This window comes from Carettochelys insculpta, chromosome 22 (genome assembly GCF_033958435.1).
Source record: "Carettochelys insculpta isolate YL-2023 chromosome 22, ASM3395843v1, whole genome shotgun sequence".
Taxonomy (NCBI): Eukaryota; Metazoa; Chordata; order Testudines; family Carettochelyidae; genus Carettochelys; species Carettochelys insculpta.
The window spans coordinates 9188038-9203430 of NC_134158.1; the positions used below are offsets into that span (position 1 = coordinate 9188038).

Below are 15393 nucleotides of genomic sequence, written 5' to 3' on the forward strand. Positions count from 1 at the left end.
TGTCTGCCGCCGGGGCCCGGCCTGGCTTTGCTTTGGCGCCACCTATGGGCACCCGCTGCCGGCTGCGGGCGCGCTGGTCCTCAGCCGGCACCTGGGTCTCTCCTGGGCGGCTGCACAAGCCCCCAGCTGGCCGGGGCCCCTGGACTTCCCACCTCCTTATGCCCCCCGGCCCCCGTGGGTGGTCAGAGCAGCGGTCCCTGAGCCAGAGCACAGCCAGGTGCTGGCTGGGGAGCTGCAGCCAGCGCCCGCGGGGGCACCCAGGCAGGAGAGGGGCAGAGAGGATCCCGGGGTGGGGTGGGGGACCAGAGGGGGACGCCCAGGGATGGGGTCACCCGAACCAGCCGCTCCCGGGGGCAAAGCTCTGCGGCCCCATGCAGCCAGGGGTGCAGAGCCGGGAGCCCCGGGGCTGGGAGGGGATTAGATCCCGGCTGCCCCCTGTGCCCCTCCGCTACCAGAGCGGGTCGCACACCGGGTGGCCCTGGTGATATCGGAGACTCCCTGGAGGAATCCAGGCTCCGTTGAGCCTCCTCTCGGGCCCCTCCCGGGATCTGGGCGCCCCTTGTCTGGCAGGGAGCCCCCAGTGTGGACTTAGGGGTGTCTCGCTAGGACCCAGCAGCAGCGGGCTGGGAAAAGGGGCCGGGCTCAGCCCTGGTCGGAGGAAGCGAGCGGCGGCCGGTGCGGGGCCTCTGCTCCCCGGCTCCCTCCCGGGCGGGCGGGGGCTGCTGCGGGGACCCGGAGCCCTGGCTGCAGCCGGGAGAGGGGAACCTCCAGCCGCAGCCGCAGCAGGGCCAGTCCCGCTGCTCCCCGGGTGGGCGGGCGCGCAGCGCCCCCAGCCTGGCCGGGGCCCAGCCCGGCCCCTGCCCCTGGCCCAGGGCGGGCAGCGGTCGTGGGGAAGGTGAGAGCCCGGGCGGAATCGGGGTGGAAATGAACCCAGCCCCTTCTGTATCCCTACTCCCCCGGCAGGCTGGGGAAACCCATCCCGCCTTCGCTCCAGACTTTCCGGGAGGCAGAGCAGGGCCCTGGCTGGGCTGGAGCCAGCTCAGGTAGGGGCTGGGCTGGGGAGAGAGGCTGAAAGGGGAAGGGGTGAGAAACTTCCTGGTCTTTTGAGCAGGCCGCTGGGGATGGGGTAGCAGGAATATTTCCCCCATTTCTCACATAGGAAACCCCCCTCCCGCCCTGAGGAGGGCTGGGAACCTTTTCCAGGCCGGAGCTGGACTCCGCTGGCCAGAGGCTGCTGAGGAAGTGGAAGAGCTGTCGGGGTCCCCGTCTGTAGGCAGACAGCCAGCCCCCTCTCAGACCAGCGTTGCTGGGAACACAAGGGAGCCAAAACAACAGGGCACTTAACATAAATTCCAGCACAGCCTTTGAAGCTGTGAGAAGCACAGGTGTGCTGCTGCAATGTGCCTCTGGGAACATATACAACGATTAGGCTCACAGCAGACAGAGAAGCTGTGACAGACATGGCTCTTAGCCCCTACTAAATAGCGTGATGCACACACACCCACATCCTAGGTGGGAAAATATTTACCCTAATAAAAGGAATGTCCAATAGTCGAAACTTATTGTTTCTCTCCCTTGCAAGTGTAAACTACTCTTGCGAGAGCTGGTGTCGCCCAGACAGACCAGCCCCAATTTGGCATAAGAAAGGAGAAAGAGAATAAAGGAGTACAGAGGTATAAGTATGGGACCTACAGCACCATGATTTTTGAGTGCTTTTCACTATCTATCTGCTGGTCAGATAAGTGACAGCCTCCCAAGGCTTCTGCAGCTAAAAGGGTCCCTAAGCCTTGTCCCTTATTCGTCTTTCCGCGGAATTGAGTGACCGATCCTGGCTTGGCACCGCTGGAATCGAGAGATGCAAGGAGGGTAAGAAGCACCCACACCTGATCTCCTATCTTTAGTGTACACATATTTTGAAATAGAGCTCTATACTTTGTTTTCTCTCTTTGGGATCGTGGCTTCAGCTTTGTAACTTGTTTGTGTGTGTAACATCTATACATTTAAATAAGTGGGCACTAGCAATTTTGTAACCACATGATTAGAATCTAGTTTAATAAATTTTGGTAACCGTTTGTGCATAAGCCTGACTTGTTTCTCTGGTTTACTGTAAAGCAGCCAACACAATTAAAGAACCTCAGCCGTTTTGGCTATAAAGCCTGGCCAGTAGGTGAGAGTACTAAGAGCCTAGCGTTGAGTTGTGCCGCCTCCATGGGGCAAACTCTTGGGGCGCCTGTCAGTCAATCCTGACTGCCTACTGCAAAGGGGCTCTGAGATCTAGCAGTTAAAGTCACGGGTGTGGAAAGGCTCTTAGTGCTGCCATTGGGGCACCTGTCAGTCAGTGTTGACTGCCCACTGCGAAGGGGCTCTGAGCTCTAGCAGTTAAAGTCACGGGTGTTTAGGACCTTGGGGCATCCGTCAGCCTAGCCCGGGCTGCCCGCCGCGAAGGGACAGTGCGGCCTAGCGGTTAAAGTCACGGATGGTATAAAACGGGCATAGCTGGCACCTCACCAAACATCCTTGGCCATCAGCTAACACCGTCCCATGGGAAGTGTGTAGACCCTGCCTCCCTTTGTCTGCTGGGGGACAAGGCTCCTCTGTCTCGTCCCACCTCCCGGCTTCTCCGAGCACCATGGAGGTGGGATTCCGCTCGGCTGCCACCCGCAGACCTAGTGGTTTTTTCTGTTCCTGTAGCCAGCAGGCTGGGAGCCAGGGCAGCGGCGCTGAGCGGGGGCCTGTGGTCGTTGCAGATGGCGGTGACCTTCGAGGAGGTGGCTGTGTATTTCACCCCGGGGCAGGGGGCGCTGCTGGGCCCCGCTCAGAGAGCCCTCTACAGGGCCGTCATGCAGGAGAACTACCAGGCAGTGACCTCGGTGGGTAAGGGCGTCCTGGCCCCTCGGTTATCAGAAAGTGTCAGGTCCTCATGTCTGACTCTGGTCTGGCTGTTCCCTGGTCCATTTCGTGGGAGGGGACTGATTCCCATGGCTCACAGCTGCTCTGTAACAGCAACCCTCCAACAGGACGAGGGTGTCAAAACCCAAAGAACATGCTCAGCCATCCCCAGCCCTCTCGTTTTCAAAGGGACAGACGTGGTGTGTCGGAGCGTCTGTATTAGTTCTTGTTGACCTACGAAATTCCTGTTCAGGACTTACCATGGCTGTAGCTCCAGCCATGGGAAGGGCTCTGGGCTCTGCGAGTTTAGAAATCATCAGGAGTTTAACTCGTTAGCTGCCTGAGAGTCAGCAAGGCCCCAGAGTGAGGCTGTAAAATTGGCCCTTATGTCCCCAGACATCGGCCTTCTCCAAGGGGCTCAGTGCCCCTGTTTCATGCTCTTGGGTTCCCCATTCCCCAGCAGAGCCCAGGGACAGGTTCCACTCAGGGAATGTCTTTGTGGCAGATTCTCTCTCATTCCCTGCCCCCTGATCTGGTCTGGTTTCCACCCCCGTGCAGGGTTCCCCATTCCCAAACCAGAGCTGATCGCCCGGCTGGAAGGAGGTGAAGAGCCGTGGGTGTCTGATCTCCAGGCCAGGGAGGAAAGAGAGATCCCGAGAGGCACCGGCACAGGTGAGGACTGACCCTGAATCCGAGTGAAGGGAAAAGCTGAGAATTCAGAAAATGTGGTCTAAGTAGTGGCCCTCAGTTCCTCCTCCTCTCATACAGGGCCAGGTGTCACCGGCAGATTAGTCACCCAGGACAGGACTATCCTTCTCCACGCATGTTGGGTGGGTGATGGAGGCACATTCCAAGTTCAGTGTGTTGGGTTTTCCCGTGTGCTATTCCTCTTTCTCCCCAGCACAGTGACTCCCGCCTGGATTGTTTCTCCCTCTCTCCCAGCAGGTGATGACAGAATGCATGAAAACATGGACCGGAATCATCATGAGCAAGTTCCTGGGGAAGTGGAACCACAGAGATGCCTTGTGGGAAGAGCTGAAGGGAATGTTTCCCAGTGCTTGGAACAGGGAGAAGTCTGTAGAAATTGGCACAGGTCAGAGAGGCTCCTGGGAAACCCCCCAAGGGAGCAAATGGAAGATTCAGTCGTATGTGAGGAAGGACACAGGGGTCCCACTGCCCAGCAGACAAACCCCAAGGAAGAGACAGCCTCCCACTGCCCCCAGTGTGGGAAACGGTTCATTCTGAGGTCACACCTTGTTACACCTCAAACAATCCACACTGGAAACAAAGTCTCTCATGTGTTGGACCCTGAAGAAAGCGTCAGTAACATCGCAGAGTTCAGTAACCCTGGGAGAAGCCACACGGGAGAGAAACCAATTCAGTGCCCCGAGTGCGGGAACTGTTTGAATTGGAAATTACTACTAAATACACATCAGATGAGCCACACAGGGGAGAGACCCTGTAAGTGCTTGGACTGCTGGAAAAATTTCAGAAATATATCAGCCCTTTTGAAACATCAGGCAATGCACCTGGGAGAGAAGGCAGGGGTTACACAAGGACCTTCAGAAGGGCGAGATGAGGATCAGACAGCTAGCAGAGGAGAAGCGAGCGCACAGAAACCACAATAAGGACTTGCCAGACACCCACCACATCTGCAAGAGATGCAGCAAGGACTGTCACTCTCGTGTGGGTCTTCATAGTCACAGTAGATGCTGTAGATGAAGTCCTCAATTGAAACTTTACAGGGCGCGATCCATCGTCTATGCAGACTGAAGGATGCCTGCTCTTTTCTCCCTGTTTATAGATGGGCACAATATTTGCCCTTTGCTAGTCTTCTGGATTCTCTTCAGACTTTCAGGACTTTTCAAAGATGTGGGAAAAGTTTCCTAAGGAGGTCTGAGCTTGTAATACATGAAGTAATCCACTTTTCAGGGATCTCTGTGCCAGGTTCTGGGCTGCACTTCCTGAATGCCCCCTTTGCACGGTGCACAATCATGTCGGAGGGAAGCACAACAACTCCGTCTTTCCTACGGAGGGGCATAGCTTACTTTTGGGCTGTTTTATCTAACATAAAAGCTTGCAAAATCTGCTTCTTTTTTATTGCATTGAGGGCTATTTTTTATTTCAGAAGGCAGAAAAAGCATCGAAACTTTGGATAAGATTGTGAAAGGTGATAGAGGGTGATTTATATATATCCACTGAGATATACAGACCCATCTGGATCGCCCAGCTAATAAACATTGAAACATTACAACATCCCACAGAAATGACCCTTTGCAGTGTTTTTTCTCTCTTTCCTCTTCCTTCCTTCCTTCCCATTTAGCTGATTCCTCCATTTTCTCTGTTTTTTTTTCCTCTCATTAATACTCCAGAGCTGAGGAAGTGGGTAGTTCCTCTCAAAGCTCATCACCTGAATGGTAACATTGTTAGTCTTTAAGGTGCTCCAGGACCACTTGCTTTGTTTTGTGAAGACACAGACTAACACGACGACCTCTCTGAGGCTGAATCTGTACTCACCGCGCATTCGACATGGTGGGATTGATCCTCCCGAGTTTGATATTTGCCACCTCTGTGAAGAAGCAGCAGACTGATCTCTCTGGGCTCGGCCTTCGACCCCGGTTACTCCGGGCTGTTGCGTGGAGTAAGGGACATCAACATGAGTCTGAAGAGCCCTGGTCTACACCAGGGCAAGAAGTCGATCCTGATACATTGGTTCTAGCTATGCTAATGCCATAGCTAGAATTGCATATCTGGGGTCAACTTTCTACCCATGTGTAAACCTGCCCTTAGACTATTAAAACGTTGGAGAATGACCTTATGAAATGATTCTGAAAAGCACCACTGAAGCTAACCTCTGTATGTATCACGGTCTTTTAACCAAATCACCCTCTCTTGTCTTCTCTCAAGGAAGTTTAGCTAGCAAGAAGTGGCCACCGGTGAGTATTTGAGTAGGAATGAAACTGTTTGTTGGGTTACGTGTCTGATCCTTTGGATTTGGTAGAACATTTTATGTAATGAATCAGATGTTCAGGAATCTCCATCTTGTTTCATTCAGTTGTTTGGGAGACAGCCCAAGACTGGGTTCCTTCAAGACATCTGTGGTTTGCCCCTTGGTGTAGCCGGTCAGGCAGTGTTTCCCATAAGGGAGTGTTTCCCCATTTCATTCGGCCATAGCACTCTTTTAAACTCCAAAAAATTTGCAGAACCCTATTGCCAGGATCTACCACTGTTGCCCTTCAAACCCACCTACTATCTTTAGGTGTTCAGAAGAGATCTTCCGGACAGGCTTCTTATGAAAGATCTCTGGAATGCAGATGTAGCCCACCTACGTCCACACCTAAAAAGGCAGATGAGAAGAGTGATCTGCTCTGTTGAAAGAGAGCGTCCACACAGCCCCCACTCTTTCAAAAGTACTGGCCAGGGGTAGAAAAATCAGCCCCCTGAGGACTGCTCTTTCGGGAGTAAAAAGGGCCTTTGAAAGTGATTTCGAAAGGAGTGCTGCGTTCTTTTGACTTACTTTTGAAAGAGCGCTTTTTGGGTGTAGACGCTCCAGGGGCTGTTTCGAAAGAGCTCCTTTCTTTCCAAAAATCTTTTGAAAGAACTTGCTAGGGTAGACCCAGCCGGAGTGATTAAACACTGGAATAAATTGCCCAGGGAGGCTGTGCAATCCCCACCAGTGGAGATATTTCAGAGCAGGTTAGATAGACATCTATCCGGGATGGTCTAGATGGTGCTTGGTCCTTCCGAGAGGGCAGGGGACTGGACTTAATGACCTCTCAAGGTCTCTTCCGGTTGCAGTCGTCAGCTAACAGCAGATGGGACTTTGATCTTCTCTTGCTGGGGCCTCTTTCTCCTTCTCGGGTGGACTCTTTTGCAGGGCTCAGTGCCTGTTATTCTCTGGGCCTCCAGGTGCTGCTGGCCGCTGGTTGTCCAGACAGGCTGGCTTCAGGGCCTGGTTCCCCCGCGTCACACTTTCCTCACTCACACAAAAGAAAGCTCACTTCAGGGAAAGCCATTTCTTTGCCAAAGGAACAGCTGGGAGTGGCCCCGGGCTGAGTGATCACAAGACAGCTGCTGGGCCGCGGCTCGCGGGAAGTCCCTCAGGTAATCCTGGGCCCAGCGTGGTTGGGGGTATGAGGAGGAGAATGGGAAGGGAGTTCCCACCGTCACGCTCTGGGGGGCGGACCTCAGATCCTGCTGCTGTTCCATTCCACGGGGGCCGGACAGGAACCAGGGAAGGGGCCCAGCAGAGCCAGATGCTTCCCCGCTTCCCTGCGGGCAGCCACTGCCCTGTCCTCCAGTGAGCCTGGATTAGGAAAAGTCCCCCCCACCCAGAGGCGCTGGCCCCGCTCCGAGCCACCCACCCTGCGCGGCCCCGGCTCGGCTGCTCCCCCCGGCCCCAGCGCGGCGCTGCCCGCCCAGAGGAGGGTGAGTTCCTCGCTAGGACCCAGGGGCGGCCGGAGCCGCGGGGGGAAGCGATCGCTGGCTGCCCCCGGCCGGCCGCAGGAAGCGAGCGGCAGCTGCTGCGGGGCCTCTGCTCCCCGGCTCCCTCCCTCCCTCCCGGGCGGGCGGGGGCTGCTGCGGGGCCGCGGGGCCCTGGCTGCAGCCGGGAGAGGGGAACCTCCAGCCGCAGCCGCAGCCGGGCCAGTCCCGCTGCTCCCCGGGAGCCGCTCCCCGCTGGCCCAGGGCGGGCAGCGCTCGGGGGGAAGGTAAGAGCCCCCGGCCCGGCCCCGGGAGCGGTGCCCGGTGCCCCCGGGCGGGCGGGCTGCAGGGGGAGGGTTCGGCCCCGGGCTGCTCCCTGCCGAGCTGGCTGCGATCCCCGCCCCGGGCCCGGGGAAGCGGCTGCCGGGGCTGAGGCGCACGTGGGAGGCAGAGAGTGAAACCCAGGACTGGGGGAAAGGCCTCCCCGCATGGGGTGAGCCAGCTGCAGCGCTTACAGAAACAGTGTGTGTGGGGTGAGGTGGGGTGGGGGGGGGGTTGTCCCCTTCGCTTTTCATTGGTTTTTCCCAGTTCTGATCAGCTGTGGTTCAAGGGGGGTGGGTCTTTTGGGAGTCAGCCAGGCTCGGATTCTGCCCTGTGGATCCCCAGGTACCCCTGGCTGGTGGGTGAGAGGATGGGCAGCCCCCCACTTCTCAAACCAGACATGAGCCCCCGGCTCAGGCTGGGAACATAGTCCAGGCTCCCAGGGCTGGAGCCCGACCCCCAGGAGGAGAAGCTGTGGGGCTCACAGTTCTGCTTCCCATGAGTCTCTGGCTAGAAGGGGACAAGCCCTTCCCCTTCTGAGGAGCTCTCGCCTCCTCCCCTCACCCCTGGGAATCCCAGCGGCTGCTCTGACCGGGCTGGGTGGGATATTAAAGCTCTGCAGCTCGTAGAGCTTCCTGGGAGTTTTTCTTCCCCATCGCAGGTGAGATTCTGGCTGTGCCGCAGGCGCTGAGCGGGGGCCTGTGGTCGTTGCAGATGGCGGTGAGCTTCGAGGAGGTGGCTGTGTATTTCACCCCGGGGCAGGGGGCGCTGCTGGGCCCCGCTCAGAGAGCCCTCTACAGGGCCGTCATGCAGGAGAACTACCAGGCGGTGACCTCGCTGGGTAAGGGCCTCCCGGCCTCGCGGTGTTTGTAACGTGTCGGGGCTGCGCTCCCGGCTCCGGTCTGGTGATGGGAGGGGAATGGGTTCTGTAGGGCACAGCCGCCGTGTGAGAGCAACTTGTGCCTTCGTTCCCTCTCCTGTTCCCGTCCTCTTGGGTTCTGCATTCCCCAGCACAGCCCGGGGACAGGTTCCACTCGCAGAGAGTCCTTAGTGACAGCAGCTCTCTCGACTCTCCCTCCCGCCTGCGCAGGGTTCCCCACTCCTAAACCAGAGCTGATCGCCCGGCTGGAACGAGGGGAAGAGCCGTGGGTGTCCGATCTCCAGGCTGGGGAGGAAAGAGAGACCCTGAGAGGCACCGGTGCAGGTGAGGACTGAGACAGAAACCATTTGACAAACAGTGTTCCTTCTAGTTTCTTCCCCCCATGGGTAGAATAAATTTTGTTTTGTGCACCAAGTCACGTGCGGAAGTGCACCACCAGTAAGAATCGCATGCTGAGCGCTGCGGGTGCTGCGTAATTGAGTTGGGCAGCCCCTGGATCTCTCCAAGCCCTCAGTTTACAGGGATTGCGGCAAGGGAATGAAGAAAACGACTCAGAATTCCAAAAATGGGCTGTGAATAAGGGCCTCTTATCTTCCACCTCCCCTCTGGGCTGGGCTTTCCATCTCCATGACTGTTGCATGGCTGGAGAAGGCACAGACCAGTGACTTAGTCTTTGCAACTTGAGTTTGTTGGGTTTTCTCTTGGGCTTTTCTTCTTCATTCCCATCACGATGACTCCTGTTGGGATTGTCTCTCTGTCTCCCCCAACAGGTGGCAAGGCAATGAGGGAGAAGGAGGAGGGATGTCAATCTCTGGAAGCTGGTGGACAAGGGGGAGCCCGGAGGACCTCGGTAGGAAGCTCTGAAGGGAAGATTTCCCAGTGTTTGGAACAGGGAGAAGAAGCCTGGGGAAATTGGCTGGGAAGCCACCCAAGTGAGCAAGTGGAAGAGGCAGTTGTATGTGAGGAAGGACACAAGCATCCCACCGCCCAGCAGAAAACCCCCAAGGAAGAGACACCCTCCCACTGCCCCCAGTGTGGGAAAGGCTTCATTGTGAGATCACACCATGTTACACCTCAGACACTGCACCCTGGAGACAAAGCCCTTCAATGCTTGGACCCTGGGGAAGGTGTTGATAACATCTCAAACTTCAATGCCCCTAGGAGAAGCCACACGGGACAAGAAACAATTCATTGTCCCCGGTGTGGGAACTGTTGGAATTGGAAGTTAGTCCTAAATACACATCAGATGAAGCACACAGGGGAGAGAGCATGTAAATGTTCAGACTGTGAGAAAAAATACAGGAACCGATCAGCCTTTCTGAACCGGGAGGTGGTCCTCATAGGGGAGCCACCCCATAAGTGTTCAGACTGCGGAAAATGTTTCAAACGAAGGTCAAATCTCATTCAACATCAGGCCATCCACACAGGAGAAAGACCCCATCAGTGCTTGGCCTGTGGGAAGAACTTCATAAGGAGGTCAGATCTTGTGAAACATGAGGCCATCCACACAGGAGAGAAAACCCATAAGTGCTTCAATTGTGGAAAATGTTTTCTTCGCAAGTCACACCTTGTAGCTCATGAGGCCATCCACACAGGGGAGAGACCTCATCGGTGCTTGGACTGTGGGAAAAGTTTCATAAGGAGGCCTCAGCTTGTTATACATCAAGCCATCCACACAGGAGAGAGACCCCATAAGTGCTTGGACTGTGGAAAGAGTTTCACGTGGAAATCACAGCTCCTTATCCATCAGGCACTGCACACAGGAGCAAGTCCCCATAAGTGCTTGGACTGTGGGAAAAGTTTCTCACGGAAGTCTAACTTGGTTATCCATCGGACAACCCACACAGGAAAGAGAGACCCTCTCAGCACTAAAACCGTGTTAAACGTCTCATTCAGAGGTCATGCCTTGTAAGACATGAGGTAATCCACTCAGGAGTGAGACCCCACAACTACTTAGCTTGTGGGGAGAATTTCAGACGGGGGTCTGACTTTCCTGTACCTCAGGTGAGCCACATATTTGAGAAACCCCGTAAATGCTTGGACTAGGGGGAAAAAATTCAAAATGAGACCAGGCCTTGTTGAACATGAGGTAGTCCACACAGGAGAAAGTGGTGTCTTGGAGGTAGCTAGGAGTGCTGGTAGCATTGGGTTTGAGGAGCAAGTCAACACGGCAGGATAATCCTCCTGTAAGGATGCCAACACCTCAAGTGATAGGACATATGGGATTCTAGGTTGATGGATCTAGAGCAGCAGATGGTCGGGGCTCTGTGGGTATGTCCATTGGTTTTGGTCCTGAGCTGAAGCAGGGAGTTTCTTGAGCAGATGGTGTAGTTTCTTTTGGTATTCCTCCGTGGGTCAGTAATACAAACTATAAGTTTCAGCTGCACCCAGATGTTATCTCTGGAGACATTGACAAGGGAGGTAATCAGTACTCAGGTGGGTGCTGAACAGATATCACCACCCAACGTGCAGTGGAGTGTAGCCAAAATATACCCTTTTACCATGGGCATAAAGGTATAATTCTAACAATGGGTGTCAGTACAAAGTTTGCTTGAAGGTTTTGTTTCTAGTTAGCATTATAAAGTAAGTTGTTTTTCTTGTCTGCATTGCTCACTAAAACCAGCTCTACGTTAGACCTGAAAGTTGATCCTAGATATGCAATTCCAGATTTTAGGATTGTGTGGAATCAACTTATCTACAATTGACTTTTCTGGCCTTCCTCACGGAGGGAGGTCATTGGAAAAAACTCTCCCCTCGACTTCCCTTGCACCGTGAAAGAATGAGGAGTACCAGGGTTGACTGTTGAACCCTGATAGTTCGATTTCGTGCATCCCCATTGGGCGCACAAAATTCAACCCCAGAAGGTTGACCCTGACGAGGTTGATCTCCTGGTAAGTGTAGATGTACCCTAAGTTTTTTGTAAGGTTCTTCTGTTATTTCTTTAGTAACTCAATAATCCTTTCTAAAATGTAATAGTGACTGAAATTATCTGTAAAATTGTTTGGTGTGAGTGGAGGGTTCTGGTTAAGAAGAAGTGTAAAAACCATCACGAATGTCCAGATGCTCTAGAAGAAGTGAGGAACTCGGAGACAACCGAGAAGCATCCATTGTACCGCATGCTCAAAACGAATTAGCAGAATTGACTGAGCTTGGAGACCAGCAGACACCCTCAAGGGTGAGACGACACACGCGAGATAACGAAGGGAAGCCTGACAACAACCATCAAAGGACAATTGTGGAGAACTCTGAAATGAACACCTCTTAAGGATTAATGATTGACCTTGGAAAATCCAGTGATGGGAACTTACAAATATAAAGATGGAATATTTGGTGATGGAACCCTTGGTTCAGTCCTGCAGAGTGTCGGCACATCAGATCATGACCGACAAACCCAGCTCTTCACTTGTGTTCGGTGGAACTGGCCACCAGGTTGACTCAGACTGGTAACTACAAGAGTATCTGCAGGAGGTGTATGTGTGTGGATGGATGAATGAATGAATGCTTATGCTGCTTTTCATATTATATTTTCAATAAATGTGGCATGTGGCCTTTTTTCCCTAAAAAGATCCGATGTGCTTCTTATGAGCATAACAGGAGTTATAACTGGGTGCATTAGGAGAAGCATTTCCAGCAGATCTAGAGAAGTTGTCATTCCCCTCTCTTTGGCACTTTTGAGGCCACATCTGGAGTACTGCATCCAATTCTGGGCCCCCCCCCCAGTATAGAAAGGATGTGGATGCACTGGAGAGGGTTCAGCGGAAGGCAATGAAAATGATTTAGGGGCTGGAGCATGTGACCTATGAGGAGAGGCTGAGAGATTTGGGCTTCTTTAGTTTGCAGTGGAGAAGACTGAGGTGATTTGATAGCAGCCTTCAACTTCCTGAAGGGGGGCTTTAAAGAGGATGGAGAGAGACTGTTCTCAATGGTGACGGATGGCAAAACAAGGAGCAATCGTCAAGTTATAGAAGGGGAGGTGTAGGTTGGATATTGGGAAAATCTATTTCCCAGGAGGGTGGTGAAGCACTGGAATGCGTTACCTAGAGAGGTGGTGGAATCTCCATCCCCAGAGGTTTTTAAGTCCTGGCATGACAAAGCCCTGGCTGGGGTGATTTAGTTGGGGTTGATCCTGCTTGAAGCAAGGGGCTGGACTCAATGACCTCCTGAGGTCCCTTCGAGCCCAAGGATTCTGTGAACTTCATTGGACTGGTCACATGGTTCGGGTGTCTGATCAGTGCCTCCCAAAAGAAATTTTGGTTTCCAAGTTGGAGGAAGGACGGAGGAGCCTTAAGGGCCAGTGGAAGTGATATAAGGACATGTCGAAGGCCCACGTGGAATTGCATGATCCGAGCCAACACTTGGGAGAACGTTGCCCGAGACATCCCCAGTGGAGCGCAGTAATCCATGAGGGAGGGGTACAGTTTGAGAGGTCCAGCTGCAGTGCATATGAAGAGAGGGGGAGAAGAAGAACAGAGCACCAAAAAGTGCCCTGCGCCCCTCCAACAGCTACCAACACCTGCCCCTTCTGTCACAAGATCTGCGGCTCCAGAATTGCATTGGTCAGCCATCAACAGACTCACAACTAGGAGGGTGACATGAAGACGTCCGACTCGTTATTGAGTGACCGCCACGGAGAAGTAGTGCGGAAGTCTCTACAGGTAGAGGTAAAAGCCAGCTGGCTCTGAGCTAAGGTCATAGAGAAGACTCCTTTCTGTCTGTAAGCAGTCTAGGGGGAACACACTGTCTAAATCCAGGCTTGTGAGGTCAGTCCTTAAGGAGGCCATTGACAGGTATGAGGCAAATATATATTAATCTTTCAGGAATGGTGCTTGGTCCTTTTGTGGTCCTTTCCAGTTCTATGAGATGTTCATCTCCATCTATTTAGGTGTCACTCCATGGGCTAGTCAACCACACCCCTAAGGCTGTGGGTTACACATGTACTATCATTTTTTCATCATCCCACCTCTTTGCATCTGCTTTCTCCTCTCTCTGCCTTTGGTCTCTGCCTCTTACGGGAGACAAGGCCACCTTTAGCCACCAGTGCTGGTGACCTGTGACCAGAGAGGCAGCTCAGCCAATGTTTTAGCAGCCTGTGAGGTAGTGGGGAGTACATGTGTATGTAACCTTGGGGACTAGGACAGGGTGGTGTTGGGGTTTCTCTTAGTAGACAGATTTTAGATGTGATTTAAATGAAACCCTCCACACGGAGGACATGAACCTCCGACTGCACAGATCCCAGGACCCAACCAGAACCTTGCTGCAACCCCAAGACGGGAGAGTGCCACCCCCGTATGCTCTGGTCCCCGCTAAGGTCTCCTGGAAAGAAGTGGCTGGCAGAGACAATGAGACCAGGACAAGGGTTGTAGTTAAAACAAACTAAAATTTTATTTGAGGAACACCATCTAATTTGAAATGTGTCAACTCTAAACAACTAACTTATAAACTTACAATAAACATGGTGTCCTTGCTGATTCCTGACAGATGTCTTTAGATTTTATTTTACCGGAAGGCAAAAAGGTAAATTAGGATAGTGAATATGGGCAAGTATAATCAGGAATAAGGGGTTTTAGATCCCCACTGCTCCTTTTAGAAAGGAGGGGTGAGGTTGCTAGCCTCACCCTCTACTGGGGGGCAGGGTGCTAGCCTGCCCCAAAGGGTTAGGGGTAGGAGGCTGTCAGGGCTGTGCCTCTTTTTGGGGGGCCCCTGTTACTCCAGTAAGCCTAACTAGAGGATACCTGTGAGGCAATAAGCTCTTCTTCAGGTCTCTTAGGGTGAACAGTGCCTGGGGAGGCAGGGTGGCTATGCCTACACCTGCAATATTTATTTATATCTATAAATAGGGGTTAGGTAAGAGGGGGGAGGAAGCGCAAACCTTCACCATATTAGAAACAACAATTATGATAACACTACTACTATAATAAATGCTAACACTACTGTATAAATGAACAACAACAATATGAGCTATTAATTAGATGTTTTTTTAAAATAGTCAAAGTAAAATCCCAGCCTGGGCTTTTAGGCCTGGCCTCAGGCCCCCAGGTGCTGCCCCTCCCCTGGGAGGGAAGGTACACAGCAGGGCAGCTGCTACTGCTCCCTCACTGAGGATCCCAGTGTCCCAGGCTGGTCTAAGAGAAAATGTCTATGAGCTCTATGCTGGTGACACAGGCTGGTGGATAGAATTGTGTGTCAAGTCCAGTGAATTAGTCTTGTCCAATAGGTCATGTCTGATAGGTAAGTCGTCTCTGATTTAAGAGGGCAGTGTGAGGGTAGGCAGCCACACATGCAGTACCTGCCTTGCAGCAGGCCAGTTTGCCACCTGGTTCCTGTCCTCGGAAGCCATTTGTTCCTCTCTCAAAGTGCTGCGGTGTTGGTGACAAAGTTGGGAGTATTGACACTGCAGTGGACTAGCAGTGCTTTAGCTCAGCAAATTTCTAGCTCAGAAATTTCAGTTAATGAATTTCAAGCTCGGTAACTCCAGTCTTAGTGATTCCAAGTTCTTCACTCCTAAGAGCTGGCCTAAGGAACTAGTGGGCCCTTTTGTGTAGCCACACTTCCCTGTATAAGGTCCTAGAATGCTGTTTGTGTACCCAAGGGCCACAAACGGTCAGCCAAGCCCTGCTTATATAGCATGATTCTATGAATAATTCATGAGCCAATTTCCATATTTGACAGTTCTCAATCTGGTCCTCTTGGGCTTAGAAGGTTCTAGAAACCCAAACCCTCGCCCAATCAGAGGCCTGTATCCAAATCCATGCGCATTAATAATTCATGCGTTCAGGTTGCCAGGGGGAGTGAACTGACAAAAGGTGACCCTTGGTAATGCTGCTAAATGGCAGCGTGGGACACTTTAGAATCTCATGTGTCTGCGCTGATTTTTACCCAGC

The 15393-nt window shown here is 53.1% G+C and overlaps 2 protein-coding genes across 2 annotated transcripts in view; both read left to right on the forward strand.

Annotated features, from left to right (window-relative positions):
• Positions 1–15393, forward strand: part of LOC142024752 (uncharacterized) — a 44299-nt gene that overhangs the window by 16783 nt on the left and 12123 nt on the right. The window lies entirely within an intron of this gene.
• On the forward strand, positions 672–13976 carry LOC142024682 (uncharacterized). The gene is given in 9 exon segments (XM_075016836.1): positions 672–1866; positions 2692–2870; positions 3448–3561; positions 3835–4499; positions 7227–7598; positions 8317–8473; positions 8723–8836; positions 9283–10361; positions 10364–13976. Coding segments are annotated over 9 exon segments (2886 nt in total). The 5' UTR covers positions 672–1855; the 3' UTR covers positions 10559–13976.